A 23,998-nucleotide genomic window follows, 5' to 3' on the forward strand; every position below is an offset into this window, starting at 1 on the left:
TGTTCTTTGCTACTACTATGTGCTCTTAACACTGGTGCTCCCCTACTTTTGCACAGGTCTTTAAATTTTATTTTCAGTAGTCTTCTCCCCACTTCCTAACAGTGAAATTATCAACTGTTGTCATTCATAATCAACTGCATGTAGTAACACAATATACGAATTTTACCTTCAAGAGTTTAATGTATCCATACTCTTTTCCCCTCTTCATATCTGGTTCCAAATTATTCTCTAACGACCAACTTAAACCACTCTGAATAATTTGTTCAATTTTCCTATTAAACCAGTGTCATGCTAGTTGTAAATTGCAAACAAATTACCTAAGATCACATATCCTTGATGCATACTGTTTTCCATTTCTTTTCCTCTCCTTGCAATCACACATATTTAGCACATTTTAATTTACAGTGCACTTACTTCTGACTTTCTGTCCTCATTAACATTTGTTTCATTTCACAAAACACAGACATAAAAACCTGAATGAAGTTAGACTTCTGACTTTCTGTCCTCATTAACATTTGTTTCATTTCACAAAACACAGACATAAAAACCTGAATGAAGTTAGTTGGATGTTCCACTAATCATAACTGTGACCTCTGGCTGTGATGTGGAATGATCCTGTCTTATGACAATAATACTTCAGGAATAAAGCCAGTTTGCCGGCTGGGAATGTGGAAGGGAAGTGTGGCAGGTACATGGGCTAGGCATGTGACGCACAGTTGTCGGGGCTTTTGGGAGGGGGGGTTTGGTGGCGCATGCTGAAGGTGACATGGGAGTCAGTATTGGGAGAGTGGAGTGTGTGGGGACAGTGGGTTGTTGAAAACTGAGGCCAGGTCGATTACAGAAGCGAAGTATGTGTTGCAAGGATATTTACAGTCTGCACAGTTCAGAGAAGTTGGTGGTGGAGGGAAAGATCCAGATGGCCAGCATTGTGGAGCAGCCGTTTAAACAGAGTTTGTTATCCTCAGCTGCATGTTGTGCCACTGGATGGTTCACTTTGTTCTTGGGAACAGTTTGGTGGTGATAAAAAGCTGTGCAGTGTTTGCAGCAGAGTTGGTGTATGACATGGCTGGTGTCACAGGTGGCCTGCCCTTTGATGGGGTAGGATAAACCTGTGATAGGACTGGAGTAGGAAGTGCTAGGTGGGTGGACTGGACAGGTCTTGCACATTGGTCTACTGCAAGGATATGGGAGTAGCCTACGGATGGACTAGGATGTTGTATACGTTAAGTGAGCGATGGAACACTACTTCAGGAGGGGTGGGAAGAATCTGGGGTAGTATGTCCCTCATTTGAGGACACAATGAGACACAGTCAAACCCCTGAAAAGGATATAATTCAGTTATTCCAGTCCATAATGATACTGGGTGACAAGGGGGGTGCTCCTTTGTAGCTGATTCTTGGGGTCAATGAGATGATTGGAGGTGTTTGAGGATAGAACATGGGAAACCTGTTCATGGACTAGGTTTGGGGGTAATGCCTGTCCGTGAAGGCCTTCGTGCAACCTTCAGCAAACTGAGCAACGAAGTTCATGTTACTGCAAGTATGTCATCTAAAGGTGCAGGTATGTCGTCAAAAGGTGGCTAGGCTGTATGGGAGGGATTTTTTGTGTAGATGGGATGGCAGCTCTCAAACTGCAGCTCCTGCTGTGGGTTAGTGGATTTAATATTGGCACAGGTATTGATGGAGAATTTGAGAGGTGGAAGTCTACATCCAGGATGGTGGCATGTTGTGGAGGACCAGATAATGTGGATGGGAGAGAGGGTGTTGAGATTGTGAAGGAATGAGGATAGGATATCTTAGTCTTGAGTCCACGTCATGAAGACATCAAGTGTTTTCTGCGTGTATTTTACTCTAGCTCAAGGAAGGATTACTCCGAACACTCAAAAACACCACCACCACCACCACCACCACCACCACCACCACCACCTGCTGCTGCTGCTGCTTACTACACATTCAGAAATTCTTCTATAGAGAAGGAGTTGTCAAGCACATGTGATTTCATTCTGTGTTTGAAATAAGTTATGTATTAAATTTTTACATAACTGTTACGAGGTCAAAGATTTTTGTGGATGAATGCCTCACATGAAAATAGCAAAAGTAAGTCAAGTTTTTGACTTTTTGTCTCCAAACACTGATGATGTCATTCATTATTCAAAAGTTACAGAACTTGAGACATTTAAGATGATCTGTTGCCTATTACTCAAGTTCAGGTTTTTATCAATACACATAAAAAACTGGAATATTTTGTTTCACTTATTGATTTATCTTTGTGCATTATGTTTTATGTTGTAGTCACGCCTTGTGTAGTAAAAAACTGCATCTAATGAGTTTTATCATAGTTCAGTAGCAGCCCACTTTCATAGAACCAGTTATTAATTTACAAGAATATATTATTCTTTATGTTTTCAGGTGTTGAAATTCCTATATTTCGCTTGTTTACAACAATGGCATTGTAAGCAAAGAAAATTATTTTTTCTTGGATACATGATACTAGATCTTTTATTACAACAAAGCAAAAGCAGACCCAATACAGATCCCTGTGGCACATCTTTAGTGATTATTCCCCATTCTGGTGATACTGTTTCATTGTGTACCTTACCTGAGTTTCCGAATGTGACATGCTGCAACCTTTTAATCAGATTCTATGGAAACCAGATATCAACAAGGTCTTTGATTTTAGTTTATCTAGCAGAATACTGTCCAAATGTACAATCAAATGCATCTGATAACTCAGAAAATACCACTTGGCAATATTTTGTCATTTAAATTTTGTAAAATGTGATTCATGAATTGAAAGATAGCATATTCCGAAGAGAACTCAACTTGAAAATGAACTGAGATTATATACCATATTTTAAAAGAGGTGTTTTATGGTACTTACACCTCCAAAAAGATAGTAAATAGTGGGACTGGCTGGTAATAGCCAATATCTATCTTACTGACTTTCTTATTAAAGTGTCTGACAATAGCATATTTCACAGCTAGTCTGGAAATCCCCTGTGAGAGTGATATATTGTATATGTGACTGAATACATCAAATACGCATGAACATGACTAATACTTTACTTGAGATATTATCAAGTACCTGAGTGTTTTCTTTTCAAGGAATTAATGACAGCATTTGGCAGAGCATGGAGGAATGGTGATATACCTGTACACATGTGCCATCACTTCTTCCATTGCTTTATATGTAACTGCCCATTGCCAATCTCATAAGCTACTCCAATGAAGCGATTACTACTCTACCCAACAGTTATCATTTATTATTAGTCTGTTTATTTTAACAATGAAGTTCTCACATTTATCCTAGCCATTAAAATCAATTTCCTTCTCCTTATACTTGATGTTTTGATGCCCTTTGTATTCCAAGGCTGTTCTGAAGTCTTATTAGTGCCATATTTTACAGTTTCCTTTAGATAGCAACCATTAAAGATTGATCGAACCCGTTTATGAATACATTAAATTTAGAACTGACATCTGTCACATTAGACTCATTTTCCTCCAAAGATGTCTTTACACTTTTGTAGCCTGTTCATTAATTTCCACTATACCACTTCACTGTAATCAGATAAGGTATTTAGCATGGCTAGTTGCCAGAGAGCCCCCACTGCCGCATAAACATTTATAGCATTAAATGTCCTTCTACAATACAATCAGATGACAAAAGTCATGGGATAGCTTCTAATAACATGTTAGACCTCATTTTGCCCAGCATAGTGCAGCAACTCGACATGGCATGAACTCAAGTCATTGCAAGTCCCATTAGAAATACTGAGCCATGCTGCCTCTATGGTCATCCATAACTGTGAAAGTGTAGTCAGTGCAGGATTTTGTGCACCAACTGACCTCTTGATTATGTCCCATAAATGTTTGGCGGGATTCATGTTGAGTGATCTCGATAGCCAAATCATTAGCTCGAATTGTCCAGAATGTTCTCCAAATCAATGGTGCACTACCATCCACAAAAATTTCATCATTTTTTGGGAACACAATGCCCATGAATGGCTGTAAATGGTCTCCAAAATGCCAGACATAACAATTTCCAGTCTATGATCGATTCATTCCATGTAAATACAGCCCACACCTTGACGGGGACACCACCAGCTTGCATAATGCCTTGTTGAGAACCTGGCTCCATGGCTTCGTGAGGTCTGCGCCACACTTGAACCCTACCATCAGCTCTTACCAATTGAAATCTGGACTCATATGACCATGTCATGGTTTTCCAGTCATCTAGGATACAACTGATATGGTCACAAGCATGTCGTGCTATTAGCACTGGCACTCACGTCGGTCGTCTGCTGCCATAGTCTATTAATACCAAATTTCACCATGCTGTCCTAAAGGATAAGTTTGATGTACATCCTATATTGATTTCTGCAGTTGCTTGTTTGTTACCATTGACAAATCCACACAAATGCTGCTGTTCTCTGTTGTTAAGGGAAGGCCGTCAGCCACTGCGCTGTCCACGATGAGAGGTAATGCCTGAAATTTGGTACTCCCGACACTCTGTTGAAACTGTGGATCTTGGAATGTTGAATTACTTAACAATTTCCTAAATGGAATGTCACACGTGTGTAACTCCAACTACCATTTCCAGTTCAAAGTCTGTTAATTCCTGTCATGTGGCCACAGTAATGTTGGAAAACGTTTCACATAAATCACCTGAGAACAAATGACAGCTCCACCAATGCACGGCCCTTTTGTACCTTATGTACACAATACTACCGCCACCTGTAAATGTGCATGTAACTCTCCCATGATTTTTGTCACTTCAGTGACCTATTCTGAATCTGCAACGCAACTGTTCCACAGTCAATTGTACTTTCAATAGTTTTCTACTCTCAATATGTTGTGTCTAGACAAGACAGCCTAGACACAATGAGAGGAAGCCGACAGGCACGCGCTAAGCCAAAGCAGGGTGCGTGAGGTCTGAAACAGGATACGTAATGAATGCTATAAAGAAAAGTATGTAGCTTCTGGAATACTTAACTTTAATCCATCCTTTTGGTACATCTGGAGATTGTGGCGATACAAGTGAGACTCTTTAGATACATGCAATGTTACTAATGGCGCCTTGCTAGGTCGTAGCCATTGACTTAGCTGAAGGCTATTCTAACTATCTGCTCTGCAAAGGAGCGAGGCTTCGTCAGTGTAGTCACTAGCTACGTCGTCCGTACAACTGGGGCGAGTGCTATCCCGTCTCTCGAGACCTGCCTTGTGGTGGCGCTCGGTCTGCAATCACACAGTGGCGACACGCGGGTCCGACATGTACTAATGGACGGCGGCCGATTTAAAGCTACCACCTAGCAAGTGTGGTGTCTGGTGGTGACACCACACAATACCTAAATGGTCACATGCTGTATGCCCAGAACATCAACATCATCCACTCCATTCCCTTCAGCTGTTCCTCCTCAACTATCGAGCAAGATAGCAAGCGCAGTGGTTACCACATTGGACTTGCATTCGGAAGGAGGACTGTTCAAAACAGTGTCTAGCCATTCTGATTTCCCCAAATCATTATAGGCAAATTCCGGGGTGGTTTCTTTGGAAGGCTCCACTGACTTCCTTCTCCATCCTTCCCTAATTCAAGCTTGTGCTCCGTCTAATGACCTCATTGTCAACAGGACATTTAACACTATACTGCATTCATCGTAAGAATGAAACAGATCTAAGCATTACACTATGCATTTTTCCACATTTGCTGGAACCTCATTGGATTTTGTTTCATGCTGAGCGGAAGCCATGCTGCCTCAAGTACAGTCAAGTACAATAATTAGGATACACTTTATGCTGTGCGTTATGCACACATTGACTAAGCCTTGATACAGAGTAACAGGTTTATCAGCACATTTAGCTTGAATAACGCTGGCTAGCCACGAGGTCCAAGTACCCTGCAGTGATGGAGCAGTTACAGCTAAGAGGTAGAAAGAGATACGCATGGAAACAACATAGCTTCGAGTGTAATTTAATTTTTAAACAGAATGAAATAATATACATTTATAGACAACTCCGTCAAAATGCTTCTTGGATCACCAGACGGAAAACATAATATGCTCTCATTCTTAGCTACCATAGTACTGTAATTAAAAACTAGAGTGACCAAAATACCTAGCTTAAACACAGGGTAATTTTTCTGCATGAGCCTTGTGTGAGGTAAAAGTGTGATGCAGGTGTTTCACCATGTAGTTAAATGTTGAAGCCACTGAAGATAGCACTTACAGACAGTTGTCTGGTAATTTCTGTACTGCTTCCACATCCGAATCCAAAACTGTCACTTGCGATGTTGATAACGGGGCGATCAACAACAGAATCCATTAAGTCACCCAAAAACCACATTTTCTCCTCCTCTTTTATGACATGCTGTTTGCCAGCATTCGGCAGTGATGTGTGACAAAGCTTGGTGATGGTTTACATGTCTTATTATTCTTTGCTACAAATCTAACTTGGGTACAGATTGCAGCGGTATGGTGGCAACTGTAAAAATTAGTTTGTTCGATGTGCTTGATGACGTAAAAATTGTTTTCGATGTTTCTATGACACCTATCTCTCTTGCTCCTGTGAGACCACATCTGTGTAAAAAAAACAGTGGACATAGTCCAAATATAGAGTACTTGATCTCCGGAGTGACCGAGTGGTTCTAGACGCTGCAATCTGGAACCACGCAACCGCTATGGTCGCAGGTTCAAATCCTGCCTCGGGCATGGATATGTGTGATGTGATTAGGTTGGTTAGGTTTAAGTAGTTCTAAGTTCTAGGGGACTGATGACCTCAGAAGTTAAGTCCCATAATGCTCAGAGCCATTTGAACCATTTTGATCTCCATTTTTCTCTCAAGAATTTAATTCCACAATGTTTTGTTAACTTAAACAACCCTTATTAACAATCTTTTATAAAATATCGATGATTGAGAATTTATGTTTGCAAAGAAAACTGGAATTTTGAGTGTGATATGTAATTAGAAACCAGAAGATGTCGATTTTTCATGAAAATAATGATTAAGTATCTTTTAATTAGCACATATTTGATGAATTTCACATTTAAATGATGTCAATATTCGAACTGAACACAAAAGGAAAGGCCACACAGAGATACGAACCCAGAACCACCAAATATTTGCTTGGCCTGCAACACTACCACTTGAGCCATGCATTTTATGTCTATGAGTATCTCATTTTACTAAAATACAATTTCTCAAAAAACTTCAGAGTAGATTTCTCTGTGATCTTGTGAAAAACATTAAGAACAACTTATTTCTCACTATTTTTATCGGTGTTCTGTGCAAGTGTTTCACTACGAAGCAGGAAGAAATGTCAGCCATTTTCACAGTACATATTAATGGCATGACAATCTGAGCACAACTAGCATTTACAGAGACTGCAGCAGTTGTACATGATTTTGAAATAAAAACTACATAGTTAAAGTATGCTTAAGAAAAACACAGTTGGATTTTAAGACGTCAGAATATCTTAAAGTTTCATTAACAGTTACGTAATAATAAGATATCTAATACATAAGTTGGACCTACTTCCACAAGCGTAACACCACCGGTGTAACAGTGCTTTGGCTTGCATTTGTGTTTGTTTACATCAGGTTTATTCTTATGATGAATGAAATAATCTCCTACCTCCTCCTCAACCCAACAAGCCACCTTCCTTGATACTGACCGCCACCTCAAGGATGGCTACATCAGTACCTCCGTCCATATCAAACATACCAACCACCAGCAAATACCTCCACTTCGACAGCTGCCAAGAAATCCCTTACGTACAGCCTAGCCACCCATGCTCAACGAACTTAGTGAAAAGCCGTCCTCTACAAACATACCAACATTCCTAGATAACAAAATGCAGCATGTCATTCTCAATGGAGAGAAGTCTTCCAAAGTAAGAGTGAGTTCAGGTGTGCCGCAGGGTAGTGTCGTAGGACCATTGCTATTCACAATATATATATAAATGAACTTGTGGATAACATCGGAAGCTCACTGAGGCTTTTTGCGGATGATGCTGTAGTACATCGAGTGGTTGTAACAATGGAAAATTGTACTGAAATGCAGGAGGATCTGCAGTGAATTGACGCATGGTGCAGGGAATGGCAATTGAATCTCAATGTAGACAAGTGTAATGTGCAGCAAATACAGAGAAAGAAAGATCTCTTATCATTTAGCTACAATATAGCAGGTCATCAACTGGAAGCAGTTAATTTCATAAATTATCTGGGAGTAGGCACTAGGAGTGGTTTAAAATGGAATGACCATATAAAATTAATCATCGGTAAAGCAGATGCCAGACAGATTCATTGGAAGAATCCTAAGGAAATGCACCTCGAAAACAAAGGAAGTAGGTTACAGTACACTTGTTCACCCACTGCTTGAATACTGCTCACCGGTGTGGGATCCATATCAGATAGGGTTGATAGAAGAGAGAGAGAGAGAAGATCCAATGGAGAGCAGCGCGCTTCATTACAGGATCATTTGGTAATCGCGAAAACGTTACGGAGATGATAGATAAACTCCAGTGGAAGACTCTGCAAGAGAGAGATGCTCAGTAGCTCAGTACGGGCTTTTGTTGAAGTTTCGAGAACATATCTTCACCGAGGAGTCAAGCAGTATATTGCTCCCTCCTACGTATATCTTGCGAAGAGACCATGAGGATAAAATCAGAGAGATTACAGCCCACACAGAGGAATACCGACAATCTTCTTTCCAAGAACAATACGAGACTGGAATAGAAGGGAGAACCAATAGAGATATTCAAGGTACCCTCCGCCACACACTGTCAGGTGGCTTGCGGAGTATGGGCGTAGATGTAAAAGGGTCTCACTGAGGCCCAACCTTGTATAGAAACAGATCTTCCATGCCTTGTCTCTCCTGCCACCTACCACCCCCCACATACCCACCATTTGTTCACAGAGCACCCCCTCAGGACACAACAGTAGCCCTTCGGGACATAGCAGTACCACCCAGGAATGGAGCAACTGAATCACATTTGCTGCCAGGATTTCAACTCTCTCTCATTGTGCCATGAAATGAGGAATATCTTATCCACTAACCGTCTTCCTGCCCCTCCCCCCCCCCCCCCACAATAGTATTCTGCCACCTACAGAACCTAAACAATTTCTTTTTCCTGCTCCTACTCCACCCTTGCTTGTAATTCCTTGCTTATGGCTCAGATCCCTACAAAGACCTAGATACAAGACCTGTCTGATACATCCACCCACAACCACCTCCATCAGTCGATCACAGGTATCTGCTATCCCCTCAAAGGCATGGTTACCTGTAAAAGTAGCCATGTGATCTACAAACCATGCTGCAACCACTCTGGTGCTTAGCAAGAATGGCCACTGACAAAACTGTGGCCAACAGACACCTGAACCACCCAGATGCTGAGCATGCCCAAAAGGATAATTGCTTGAGAGCCTGCGCCATCTGGATCGTTCCCACCAACACCAGCTTTCCTGAATTGTTCCTGTGGGAACTCTCCCTGCAATATATCCTACATCCCTGTAACCCCCCCCCCGGCCTCAAACCTTCACTAATTCTGTCCTCCACTTACTGTCCCCTTCTATTCCACCAACACACTCACAATCTTTCCTGCTCCTCTCCTCCCCCTCCCCCACCCCCAAACCTCCTGACTGCATCTAGCTGCCCTGCCATGTCCCTAACCAATTCCCTGCACTCTCCCAAAAGCAGCATTACATCTTCTTCCACCACTACCATGTTATCCATCCCCCTCCCAGCCCCATGCCGCCTCCTTACCCCACCAGCCATGCCAGACTGCTACTCCTGTCCAGACACAGTTGCATCCTCAGTCCAATCACAGTGGGTGGAGACAGCGGTGTGTGTGTGTGTGTGTGTGTGTGTGTGTGTGTGTGTGTGTGTGTGTGTGTGTGTGTAGGTGGTGGTGGGGGGGAGGGGGTGACAGGCAGGGGGGGACATGCGTGCACAGTGGTGCGCGTGTGTACGGGTGGGGGGGGGGGGGGCATCAGGGAGGGTGCATGTGTGCACATGTATTTTCCATTTTGGAAGAAGGCATTTTGGCCAAAAATTTAAATGTATAGCTGTCTTTTCACTGTGCTTATATGCGGTTCACTGTCTCTTCTGTTTGGTGAGTAGCAGCCTATCATTTCATAATGGTGTTGTTATTCCATCCTGGACTTTAGCACTACAAGAAAGGAAAAAGGAATTTCTACGAATAAACACACTACAGATTAAAATATTGCACAAGAAGTAGAGCAAATATATTTCCACTCTGGAAATGAGATTCCTATGACAATGTTCAATAACACTGAGCAATGTTGTAATCTGACCAGCCAAACAGATAATTTCATAACAACAGCTACATGTAAAACCTACAATCTATGAATGCTGAAGAACCATGACTCACCTATTGACTCAGAAATTCCTAATGTATATAGAGCATAATAATGAAAAATAAATGTAACGCAGTTGATTGTCACGTAGGATGAGGAGTGCAACATACACTCCAATTATTGAGAAAATTTTTGTTGAAGACACCTAAGTGTGAAACGACATCAGTATAGCACCAAGAACAAATTACACTACTGCAGTTGATATGTACTCCACGAGGAAAAAAGAAAAAAAAGAGTGCTTGCTGCTATATTCAAATGAGGAATAATTATAGAACAGTCTTTTCGCTTCTATCCACAGAATGATCTGTCATTACAATTTTATTTCAAGTTGGGGGTACTTGGAATTTTCTTAATTTCTTTAAACCCTTATACAAGTTTAAAACCATTTACAGACAGAATTTGTAAAGTACACCGAGAACTGACGAAAGTTAGGCTGTTGTTTAATAGAAAGAAAAATTACTGTTCAGGTCAATGCCTATGTCACTACAAAACATAGTAAAGCTCAGGTCAGACAAACAGGGCAGGAAACTGACTGCAGACTTTTCAGAGGCTTTAAGGACATCAAAACATACCTAAATCCAATGCCCGGATGAGGATTTGAACCCCACTCCGGATTAACCAGTGCATTACCTCACATGGTGCTGTTGTTGAAGATCTGATGAGAGATGACTGTCAATGATTACTGAAATACCAAATACACCAAAGATTAAAATAAAGTTGTCCTCAGCCTGAATGATGGTTTGATTACCAAAGGAATATATTACATATGAGCCTATAGAAGATTGTATGCCCTCGCCTTCCAGAGACGTTTGGATCAACTTACCAACTCTGTTAAGAGAGGAAGCTACAGTTTCATGTAGACTCTGAACCATGGTGCAACCTGACTTATGGCACATATATAAATCATTGCAAGAGCTGAATGAAGCAATAAGTGTCTTCATTAAAACCCTAATACCACTGAAGGAATGAACCCTGTACCTCTGTATTTGTAAGCTTCTCATATGCAAAGAGTTCCCCCCCACCCGCCTTACATGCACACATTCCTGGCAATGAAATCACCTCACACTCTTCAAGTTTTCACACAATATATACAGGGTGATTATAATTAAAACTAAACTTTCCAACTGCTGTAGAAATAATGCCACTGGTCAGAATGACGTCAAATTGCAACAGAATATTATCAGAGAACGGGAAAACATGTGGCAGAAGAAAAATAAATAGTTACAAAATGTAGCAACAGATAGTGCTGTAAGCATCACAATTTAATAACGGTCGACTACTAACGATAAATGAATCATACAACAATGCATAAGGAGTACGTTTGACATTAAACAAACCGTACTACTCAGTGTGCACGTGTACAGGTACGATACTGTTAGTTACGTAAGACCGTCCACCACAGCAAGGTCATATCACATCGGAAGGGAAATTTCAGTTTTTTATTGTTCTGAGGCCAAAAACCGCATAGAAAGCATAAATCAAAATCAAATCGGATTATTAATTTCCGCGTGAGTGGCACAAAAGATGTTCAATATGCTGTCCACGGTTTCCTGCAACAATATGCTGTCCATGGTTTCCTGCAACAACTTGAAATTGAGAAACAGCATGTTCCACAACTGATCGAAGTGTTTCCAGTGTCACGTTCAGAATGTGTTGCGCAATGCGTGCCTTCAATGCAATCAGAACACTGAACACATCTTTCAGATAGCCCCACAGCCAGAAGTGACATGGATTAAGCTCAGGTAATCAGGACGGCTTTGCTGTAGGGAAATGGCAGCTGATAATTCTAGCATTTCCGAAATGGCGCTTCAGCAGCTGCTTAACTGGATTGGTGCCATCTTGCATAAAAATCATCCCATCCACACTGTTAAGAGAGCTGAAATGACGTGGTTGTGCAAAAGACACTCGTAGCGCTTACCAGCGATGGTGTAGGGAGCTTACCAGTGATGGTATAGGGAGCAGGACCAAAAGCACCTGTCTCTTCGAAAAAATATGGCCCTATGATAAATAATACTGTAAACCCACAACACACAGTGACCTTTTCAGGATGAAGTGGTACTGCTTGATTTGGGTGTGGATTTTCTGATGCCCATACTTGACAATTGTGTGTATTGACATATCCTGTCAGATGGAAATGGGCTTCGCCTGTCCACAAAATCTTCCACGCCCAATCACTGTCCACTTTCATGTGAGCAAGAAATTCTAAAGCAAAGGTCTCTCTTGCCGGCAGGTCAACAGGAAGCACCTCGTGCACATGGTTAATTTTGAATGGATTGTAAAGAAGGATGTTTCTTAGGATTTTACACCGTGTTCACAGGTATATCCAATGTTCGACAATTCTCTGTGCACTATATGTTTGCACACCACCACTCGTCTCCTCCTGCACTGCTATGGCCACTGCTTCCACTGCCATCAAATCAATTCATGTCTTCCCTCTACCAGATTGCACACAAAAGGAACCCGTCTTTTAGAATTTCTGAATCATTTTGTCCAGACCCATGGCGAAAATCAGAGATGCGAAAGGAGCAAAAGCCGTGTACCGGCGTGTTTATACCAACTTCAATGGGTCGTGCACATGACAGGTGTTTTCATTTACATATTTGATACATACAGAGCCATCTATTGATCAATTTTCACACTACCTTTTCCTTCTGCCATACGTTTCCCCCCTTCTCTGATAATGTTCTGTTGCAATTTGACATCATTCTGACCAGGGGTGTTATTTCTACAGCATTTTGAAAGTTTAACTTTAATTATAATCACCCTGTATATGAGGATGGGTTTTGGTGCTACTGGCAGAAGCACATAAAAACGTATGTTGACATACCATTTACGCTGGAGTAATAAAATGTTGCACGTTTAATGCACAGCATCTCTTGGCCCATAATTTCACGCTACAACTTCAGTGAAATCTACCTCAATTTATGAGCAAAAAATCTGAAGTTTTTATCTTCTACAGTAAAATGATTCGATAGTTTCTACACTTTGTTGAGGTGTCAATATTTAGGAGTGTCACTTGCTAAAAGCTATGATTAGCTGTTACACCGAGACCAAAACTATTACAACATTACATACAACCATTAAAGACAACAACTAATTGCTGGCGTGATAGTCCTGTATGAACATAATTCTAGACAATGATGCACAACCTCATGAATCAAAATAAAATAAAAACCTGACTGTTGGGAGGCAGTGCATCTCCGCTAGAAAGTCCATTTCTTGCCCGCATCAATTTCACAGTCAAGAACTTATTATTCAGAAAAATATATAATGATAACACACTGCAGATGTGAAGTACATATTATGTTACAACACTTTGACTACAAGCTCACTAAAATGCTGTTGTCAATCCAAAGGTACATTTCATACCATTGCATTTTACTGGGAGTGATGACACTGGGAGGGGGGGGGGGGGGGCGTGTGACATGCCCTTGGTTTCTTTCAACATAAGAATTAATTCACCCAACCAAGAATAAAGGGCTCTAAAGTTTTACCTGAAAGAACAGACTGCAACAGTTTTATTTCAAATACAAAGCAACTGCGTTAAAAGCTCTGTTAAATTCCAAAAAAACATCGTGGGATCAACTACTGTAGTTAGTTCTGAACATCTGACAATATCCTGCATCATAGCAGCCAAGAAATGGTATGTAAGTAATTGTCACCAACAATACAATTGCCCCCCCCCCCCCCCCCAAATTCAATTCATGGCACTGTACAGTATAGAGAGTTAATTTCCAATAAAAATTTACTTATATTTTCCAATCAACGTCTGAATGAAAGTGTAAAAACTAATCTTACTACTATCAATGCTACATGGACACAGTGTTAGACAAGGTATGCGTGAAAGTAAATTACATACAGTAACTACATAATTACAAAAATGTAAGAATTAATATTTGTAATCTGTTCTTACCTATTGTAGGATCATATTCATCCACAAAACTGAAAATGAGAAAGGAAAAAAGAATTAATATTTTGCATATTAATCTACATAGTTGGCACATACTTCTACAGAATGCAAATTACACTCAGTTTAAACTTTCCCCATCATTTTTCTACATCCATTATATTGGAACTAAATGGTGTCCATTTAATATCTCAATAGGATGCGATCAACAGCTTATCTGCTCCTTCCAGCATAAATATGCCCCTAGTCTTCTGGATGGTTTTATTAACTTTATTAGGCACCATCATTATGGTGACATCTTGACCACTAACCCCATTCTCCGTACTGAGCTGACACTGCTGATAAGGGCAGACCTGATTGTAGCTACAACGTCTAAAATATTTCCACTGCATGTGGACTGTCAAACTAGTTGGTCAAGTTTTCGGAAGGCTGTCTTTCCTTACCCCTGCAATAGACTTCTCTGTCTAATACTCAGTAGTTGAAGTTGCCTCCAACTAACACGGAAAATTGGAATATTTCTGAGCTACTAAGCATAGACTGCTTTCTGCAACTATCGGGTGTTGTTGTTGTGGTCTTCAGTCCTAAGACTGGTTTGATGCAGCTCTCATACAGTAAACTATCGGGTAGGTGGTAAAAAAACATACAATGATTAACCCTAGGTTGACAGAGGCCAGTTACTCGTGCCCATGTGACTTCACAGGCTTAATTTCAGCCTCAATAGACAATATTTTTGTCAACTGCAATGAACGCTCTTACTCCTATGGCATCTAACCTGTCTCCTTGAGATATGTTCCATGCCGTGTTAAATATTTTGGAGCTTTCTATATTGGGTTTCATCCAGCTCTCAGCACTGAGAATGATTTGAGCATGACATCTTTCCAGAGAGCAGTAAACTCTGGAACCATGTGACAAATGCTTTGCTAATTTACTGTACCAATTTTGTCAGACTGAGTGTCTTTACTTCGTACACGATTCGATCTTGCCCTCTGTGTATCATCTGGAGAGCGTTCAGAGGATCTCAAACTATATCCTAGCCTAAGAAACCACAATGTCCTCTCCACAAGCACTTTGCTACCTGAGTAGCTATTTCTCATGTGTAGTGCACTCCTGACCTACCAAGGGGCATCCAGAAATTCTACATAACCCAGATCCAGAAATCTGCGATCAGGACTGTCACAAAATCGATGAAGCCTCTGGTTGAGACCCTCAACTCGGCCCCACACCAAAGGACCCTCATAAGTTCTGGGAATTTATATGGCAAATTGTGAACTCTGCTTTCACCTCATGAATGAGGCTTGCTCCACCACTTACACTAGGTGCCCGTACAAACTGAGTATCATCTCAGAACCCAAGTGGAATGTGTAATAGCTTGCAGATGATTGCCCCTTGCACCCTCGACAGCTGTAGGCAGCACCTCCCACACATCTTGGATGAAGCCCCAGCAGGCATACTGAGAGAAGAGTGGACTACTTTCCAGCACTGGACGCTATTTCCCTAAGGGCTTCATAACATACCCAATTTTGGAGCTCCCAATAACCATTAAACCTCTTCCCTTGTATGCCCGCTTGGAATCTACTTAACGAGCAGCCACTTCTTCATTCACATGGTGAAGGAGCAAGATTAGACGGACAGTCCTAATATTGACCCTCCACCTGGAGATAGTGATTGGACAACTGAATGGTTTTAACAACTGATTGGCGTATCTATCACTTTTTTGTTCAGTCAACCAAAACTGGTATCTGTGGCCATGTCAGTTACATGAATGTTTTAACTCAGTCTCCGGGTTTGTATAGTTTTGCTTAATGTGAGATAACAAAGTGACAGGTGTTTTCACTCAGTCTCAATGTTTGACTAATTTCTTTTATACACTTCTTTAGTCTTTTCGGTTATACATGAACAATGAGTAGGTTTGCCAGCATTTTTAGAGACAAATAATGTATCTTATTTTAAGAAGAAGTAAACAAACAGTGTATTTATAAAACAAAAAAAAAAGAGTCAGCAATACAAGAAAAATATAGATTGCTATTTGCAAAGATGACACATTAAGTTTCAATACTAGACTCTCGCTAATCGGGCCATTGCTAGCGCATATGGGTGCTGGATTCAGGGAAGTGTGGGATGATTGAGTGTCTGAAATTTATTTTATTCATTTATTTATTTATTTTGAAAACATAGGGGATATAGTGTACTGTACTTTATTTATACAATTTTGAAACACAGTGGATATACTTTATTAAATCCAAAAATACATTAATTTTCAAAGAAAACTTTGTCCTTGAGTATACAATATACAGCACATAATTATACAATTGTATCACTCTCTATGAAACATGTCCCAAATTTTTAACTGTCCCAATGATGATATGTAACGGTGGCATCCTTTATCATGAAACTGCTTTACAAGCATTACATTGGAACTGCAAGTATCTGGTTGTTGCATAATGTATGCCAGGAAGACCTTGGCAGCTTCAGCACCAGCAGTGTGAGAAATCTTCATGCTCTCTCCTCCTGCGCCCTCTTCTTCATCACTTTCTTGCACGCTTTTGATTATTTCTTCATCTGCTGAAGTTTGGTCCATATCACAGTTTTCCTCATTCAGCCACTTAGTAACATCATCATCAATTTCTTCTCCTCCTGGAAGGTTGTGGAACATGTCAGTATACAAAGTAATTGATAATTCCGAATCAACTGGCTCTTCGCTGTCACTCACTACTGGATCCAACTCGGCAATCAATGGATGGCCACAATTTTCTCCATTTCTTCATTATAGTGGTGCTCTCCACTTTATCCCATGCTTCGGCTGGAAAACAACATCACGTATGTTAATTGCTTTCCAAGCCTCCAGCATAGTCCCGATAATCATTTTCACTTTCGTTCAGCAAGGAGACGAGAAGTGAATGTCGATAATGACGTTTAATTGATTCTAAAATTCCCTGGTCAATGGGCTGAATTAGGGCTGTCACACTGGGTGGGAGAAAGAGTTCTTGTATACCATAGGACTTTAGAGAAACACCTGAAGGATGACTGGGAGCATTGTCAATTATAAAGATAGCTTTCAGTGGGAGCTTTTTCTAATTTAGAATTTTCTCACTGCTGATACAAACGTTTCATGGAACCACCAAGAAAACATTTGTCTATCCATACACACTTTCTTCTGAGTGCAATATTGCACTGGTAGAGTAGTATTTATGTCAGTGTACTGAAAACAACGTGGATGTTGGGATTTTCCAATCACCAAAAAAGGTAGTTTATAACTCCCATTTGCATTATAACACACCATTAATGTTACACGCTGTTTCTGTTGCTTGTAACCATGAGCTTCCTTCTCGTTCTTGGGAGCTAATGTTTTTGAAGAAAGCATATTGTAAAAGAGTCCTGCTTCATCAGCATTATACAAGGCATCAGCAGTTAAATTTTCTTCCTCTATTATCTTCTCTATCTTGCTTACAAACTCGTCAGCATCCTTATCATTAGCTGAGCGACTTTCCCCGGTGACTGTCAGCTGCCAAATGCCATGTCGTTTTTTCCAGTTTGATAGCCAACCTTCGATCACTGCAAACAAGTTACTACTGCCAAGCTGTTTATTAAATGCAACTGCCTTTTCCTTTATAATTGGGCCACTGACTGGAATTCCTTTACTGTGTTGTTGTATTTAAGCCCTGGCATAATCAGTATTATTAAATCATGTGGGCTGTGATGGGCGGGTCACGTAGCTCGAATGGATGAGGGCAGGGCAGCACACGGAGTACTGGTAGGGCACTTAGGGGGAAAACATCCTGTTGGAAGACCGAGGCATAGATGGGAGGACAATGTGAAGGTTGATTTGAGGAACCTAGGTATTGAAGGTGAATGGAAGGAAATAGCCCAAGACAGGGACAGATGGCGAAAATACGTTGCTGCGGTAAAGGACTCTCGAGTCCGGTATGACCAGTGTGTGTGTGTGTGTGTGTGTGTGTGTGTGTGTGCAGTGAGCGCGAATCACTGCTTCAGGTATGCCTCGGTAACAGGACCTGTGGGCGAAATAAGCCACACCTGACATGTTCTATGGGACATGCCAGATTCTCTACCGCTGCTACACCATGAGGCAGCTGTCTGCAGATGGCCAATTGCAGCCAACACAGTCTTCAGATGTTCGCCAACTGTGGCCACCTCCTCCTGCATCTGCACACAGCATACGCACACATGCCTTATATGCCCTACTACTACTACTACTACTACTACTAACTGGAGAATTAAATCATAAAAAGACCCACGGAAGAAGCTAAATATGTACCTTGCTACTTTCCTGACTTATGTCACAAAGGTGCCTAACTTTGATTGGCAAGTCAATCAAGAATGCGGGTGATGCATCAACAATATCAATCCCTTTATTTTTTTGTGAGAATGTAATGACTTAATTGATCAGTTTCAAGCTCTAGCTTTGGTCATGCTTATAAATGCTGACTGTAAAGTGTGGAGAAGCCATAGGAAAACAAATACAGGTCAGTCCACATGACATGATCCTAAAAAAAATATTACAGGATGGTTGACCATTTTTGATTTCTATGATTTTTTTACATGTTAATATATGGTAAATAACTAGTTCAAAACAGGTTTTTAATTTGTTTATCTTGAGCTGTTTTAGAGAGATTGCAGTTTATGTTGAGCTGCGGGGGCATATTTGAGGCTTTACAGACATTTATTGCAGACATCTGCAATAAATAAAATATCTTCAGACTGGGTAAAGCTCCCAGAATGAGACACACACCATTTTGTCCAGAACATTCTCTTCTATAATTCGAGTCCAAAAACTAATAGTCTAAAACTAACCCTAGCAAGAGAAAATGGCTACCAAACTTTTAAATCAAAATTGAATAAAATACAGTTTCCGAGGTGTAAAAGTTCAATGAAGGAATAAAACAACACACTTAATTTTCTTAACACTATTAGATATGACACAAAGCATAACACAGAGAACAAATCAAAATAAATCTCCTCCATCCTTTTAAAAAAAATTAAAATAATTTAAAATAAAAAAAACTTTTTTTTTTTTTTTTTTTTTTTTTTTTTTTCCCCACATGTCTTGCATACGTGTGTTAGTAAACTACAGCAAAAATTTCAATGTTATTTGGCATTGAACGAAGTTATAATTTTTTTGTACTTTTGCTATATTTGCAGCTTAAGAAATTAGCTATCATGCATATTTCACTCATTTTATTTTTCACTTCATATGGCCAGCTTGTTTTATACGGTTTTGATTTTTATAATAATTTTTTTTTTAAACTAAAGATAAAGAATAATTTAAAAATTAAAACTGAAATTTCTCAAACTATTACAGGGACAAAAAAGGACTTCAAGTTTCACCAGCTTAGTACTTACCAGGACAGGACCATTCCTCTGACTGTGGAAACCCCCTCATCTCAACCATTACCAGAGTCAGTGTTGAAGGTTCTTACAGTGTAGATGTATGCAGTGAAACACAATATTCTCCGGTGTGATGACTAAGATAATCTAGTTCTATAACAGACATTATTCTGCAGCCTATTCTTAAAATGGATTTACAATGTTCTACTGGAAAATCTGTTAACGAAGTGTGCCATAAATCTTGTTACAGTTTGATTTTTAAAGACTTTAAACATTTGAATGAGTTTGATGATAGTGTACAGCAACTTTTTAACTTAAGAGTGAGTTATGGAGTCTCTTCAATCTGTGAGTACCATGGAAAACAAACACACAAAAAACCACAAGAAAAAAAAAAAAATCACTACAGATTTGAGAAAAATAAAACTTGAACACTTGTCTTTGATGAGAATCAGTAATTGCACTGAGAAATTAATTCCTGGGAAATCTCTTTGCTGGAACTATTTTGTGAAGGTCTGTGGTCTGAATTTGTGTGGAGGCATCACACTTGGTGAAGAGTTTCTTAAGGGCCAATGCAAAAAAAGTAGCAAAAACTGGAGGTTGCATAGCTGTGAAAGCATTTTTTAGCTTCACCATAGGGTATGCACCTCGAGACTTTCAAATCCTGAATTTTCCTTTCCTCATTGTAAACCTCACACTTTCTGCTCCATACTGTGTGGTCACCAGCACAAGTTATACATTGCGGAGGAAGTGTACAAGAACTGCCTGATTCATGAGCTGAGCCTCCACAATTTCCACATGTACCTCTCTCATTACATCCCATAGTGGTATGGCCAAATCTTTGACATTTGAAGCAACAAACGGGTTAGAAACAAATGGGTGAACACTGGACATAGCCTGCAAGGATGCGTTCAGGTAATTCTAGAGAGTTAAATGTTCAAATAAATGTTGCATATTTTTCCAATATGCCATTGACTCTCCTCATATAGTTCTGCACTTCCGTGATGCCAACATTTTTCCATTCTTCATGTAACAGGGTCCATCTCCATTATATCGGAGCAGGTAACCACACCTTTACAAAAGTTAAAGGGTGTTACGCAACCCAGCCTTGACTGGGTAGTCACCTACGGCCTTACACCGCAGAAGCTTAGATACCTGGTGCAAATTAGCAGTTTCAACTAGAAGTGTTCCGTTATAAAGTTGTTTGACACTTTTTAGGGACCCAGCGATACTCTTCAATGCCTTCTGAATATAGAAATGGGAGATCTTCTCAAAGGTTTCTCCTGTTCTCTTGATTACAATGAAAGTGTTGTGGCACACTAATGCCCTGTTACTATGATTCTGCCACTTCTTCTCAGGAGGGCTGACCAACTGAGCTTTCTTTGATGAATTGGTGTAGGTACTACCTGATGGTACACACGTCACGCCTGGAGTAGTAGTTTGATGAGGCCGTTCCATAGGGATCCTAAGAGACACTAGTGAAACAAACATCGACCCAGGCAGAGCCCTGCATGCCTCAGGTGGCAGATGCCCCAGAGGTTGCACCCCCAGACACTGTTTTATCTCAACAGCCATGTAGCACACTTTGAGGTTGAGGATTGTTTTTATAGAGGTGTGTACATTTCTTGCAGTCCAGGCAGTGGAGCCAAAGGCCCCATTCTCCGAAACCCACATTCCATTGCCGCATCGCACAGTGGTCGCTGAAGCATGCCTGGAGTTTAAGGTAAGGTACTTCCCAGTCCTGAACTCAGGAACCTGTGGTTGCCAAGCCTGTACCCAGTAAACAAATGCTGAGCTCCAGATAGGGGGAGGGGGGGGGGGGCAAAATTCTGTGTTTTGAATGCAAAAGCAAAAGTCATGACTGATAGTGACAGTCAGGATCATGGCTACATTCCTGAGGATGAAGCTGTACAACAGATCTGTTTGCCTGATCAGACTTACTCGAAATTTAATGAAAGAACAAGGTATTTAGTTCACATCAGGGAAATAGAAAGGGGTAGGTGTTAGTGAAAATACTGTAGAGAAAGTTAAACAGTTCTTTGAAAGTGATGAAAACAGAAGTAAGTGTGCATTGATGGAAACAAAGTAGTGTAACAGAAGTACTTAGTACTTTGCAATTTAAATGAACTTTACTTGGCTTTTAGAACATTTTATGCCAAATGTCAAATACATAGATCCAAATTTTGTGAACTACGCCCTCGATGCTGCATTTTGATTAGATCATCAGAACATCACAGTTGATGATCGCGAAACTCAATGTTAACTATAAAGAATTACTTGATTTGCTGGTGTGCGACATTAACAACTATGACTGTTTGATGGGCTTATGTAAAAGTCATCCTGGAAAAGAACCCCTACTTGAAATGTTAAACAATTCAACTGAGGAACTTCCAGACAGTGTAGAGATAAGCAATGGGCCACTATACACAGTGCTGAAATGGTCACACTTACAAAAAGTCAAGAAGAATATTTTGAATCACTTGTTGAAAAGTTAGGAAATCTAAAAAGTGATTACTTTGTTTAAAAAAATTCGAGGACAGTTCTTTAGAGAAAAGAAAGAGACTTTCTGGAACTGAACGTCTAATCTTGGCTGACTTTGCAGAAAATTTTACATATATTGTACAAACTGCAATTCACATCATTGGGCCAATGACCAGGCAACTGTTCATCCATTTGTATTATATTTTAAGAATGAGGATTGCAAATTCACCCGTCTCTCAATCTGTATGTTAAGTAACTATTTACAGCACAACACAACATTAGTACATGCCTTTCGGTCCCAATGGAAATTACAGGTATATTAAAGAAAACTTCCCCAAAGTTGAGAAGGTAATTTACTTTTCAGATGAAAGTGCTAGCCAATATAACAATAGGAAAAATTTTACTAATGTCTGTAACCACAACGCAAATTTTCAATTACAGGCCAAATGGTACTTCTTTGCTTCTTGCAATGGAAAAAATGCATGTGATGGAGTGACCAGCACAACCAAGAGTGAAGTAAGAAAGGCCAGTTTACAAAGAATAACATCAGATCAAACGCTGAATACTGACATTTCCTTGTCAGAAAAAGAGAACTTTTTACTCTCACTGAGAAAATTAAAACCAAATTTGAAAACTGTTGGAAGATGAAAGGCACAAGAAATTCCCACAAATTTCACACTGTTGGAGAAAACACAATAAGACACTTCTAAAACTGAAAACTATGAGGATCACTGCATAATGAAAACTGTTCCCTTAACTTTAGAAGCTAATTACACAGTTGCATATATTTATGATGGACAGTGGTGGTTAGCTCAGGCAGAACAAATAAACTTGGAACATAATGTTCAAGTGTACTTTTACCATTCGACAGAACATTGCATATCTTTTAAGAAGTCGGCTAGTGGCACAGTTTGAATTCCTATTTCAGATATTTTAAGAAAAATAATGGTTCTTAAAATTACCACAACAAAAGGAAGATCACATTATATCTCAGGAAAACTCTCATAGGAGATAAGTTTGCTCCTAAATGGCAATTAAAACTTATAAAATAAAAAGGTACAGCACAGAAATTTTTAAACTGAAAAAGACAATATATTGTCATTAATGACTATATTAAATTAACTCTCTACTTTAGGCAGACTTGTGAAAGTATGGCTATAATTGCTATAACTTAACTACAGTGACAAACAGTATTAATGTAATGTAATGTGCTCAAGGTTGCTTTATGGTCAGATTCCCATTATTAATGTAACTTTCCAAAAATTATAACATGGTTCAGCATCAAACAACAATAGTGAAATGTTTAGTGTAGTTTACTAATACACATCCCCCCAATGAACCATGGGCCTTGCCATTGGTGGGGAGGCTTGCGTGCCTCAGCGATACAGATAGCTGTACCGTAGGTGCAACCACAACGGAGGGGTATCTGCTGAGAGGCCAGACAAACATGTGGTTCCTGAAGAGGGGCAGCAACCTTTTCAGTAGTTGCAGGGGGCAACAGTCTGTATGATTCACTGATCTGACCTTGTAACACTAACCAAAACGGCCTTGCTGTGCTGGTATTGCGAACTGTTGAAAGCAAGGGGAAACTACATCCGTAATTTTTCCCAAGGGCATGCAGCTCTACTGTATGGTTAATGATGATGGCGTCCTCTTGGGTAAAATATTACGGAGGTAAAATAGTCCCCCATTTGGATCTCCGGGCGGGGACTACTCAAGAGGACGCTGTTATCAGGAGAAAGAAAACTGGCGTTCTACGGATCGGAGCGTGGAATGTCAGATCCCTTAATCGGGCAGGTAGGTTAGAAAATTTAAAAAGGGAAATGGGTAGGTTAAAGTTAGATATAGTGGAAATTAGTGAAGTTCGGTGGCAGGAGGAACAAGACTTTTGGTCAGGCGAA

General features: G+C 40.2%; 1 protein-coding gene across 3 annotated transcripts in view; it reads right to left on the minus strand.

Moving 5' to 3' along the window:
- The window catches only part of LOC124616120 (GTPase HRas), a 72,724-nt gene that overhangs the window by 15,236 nt on the left and 33,490 nt on the right, over window positions 1-23,998 (minus strand). For all 3 annotated transcript variants that reach the window (XM_047144386.1, XM_047144385.1, XM_047144384.1), the window contains one exon: window positions 14,283-14,311. In XM_047144386.1, coding sequence (XP_047000342.1) covers window positions 14,283-14,311 — 29 coding nt within the window. The remainder of the gene's footprint in view (window positions 1-14,282; window positions 14,312-23,998) is intronic.

The sequence above is a fragment of the Schistocerca americana genome, chromosome 5 (assembly GCF_021461395.2).
Source record: "Schistocerca americana isolate TAMUIC-IGC-003095 chromosome 5, iqSchAmer2.1, whole genome shotgun sequence".
Classification (NCBI taxonomy): domain Eukaryota; kingdom Metazoa; phylum Arthropoda; class Insecta; order Orthoptera; family Acrididae; genus Schistocerca; species Schistocerca americana.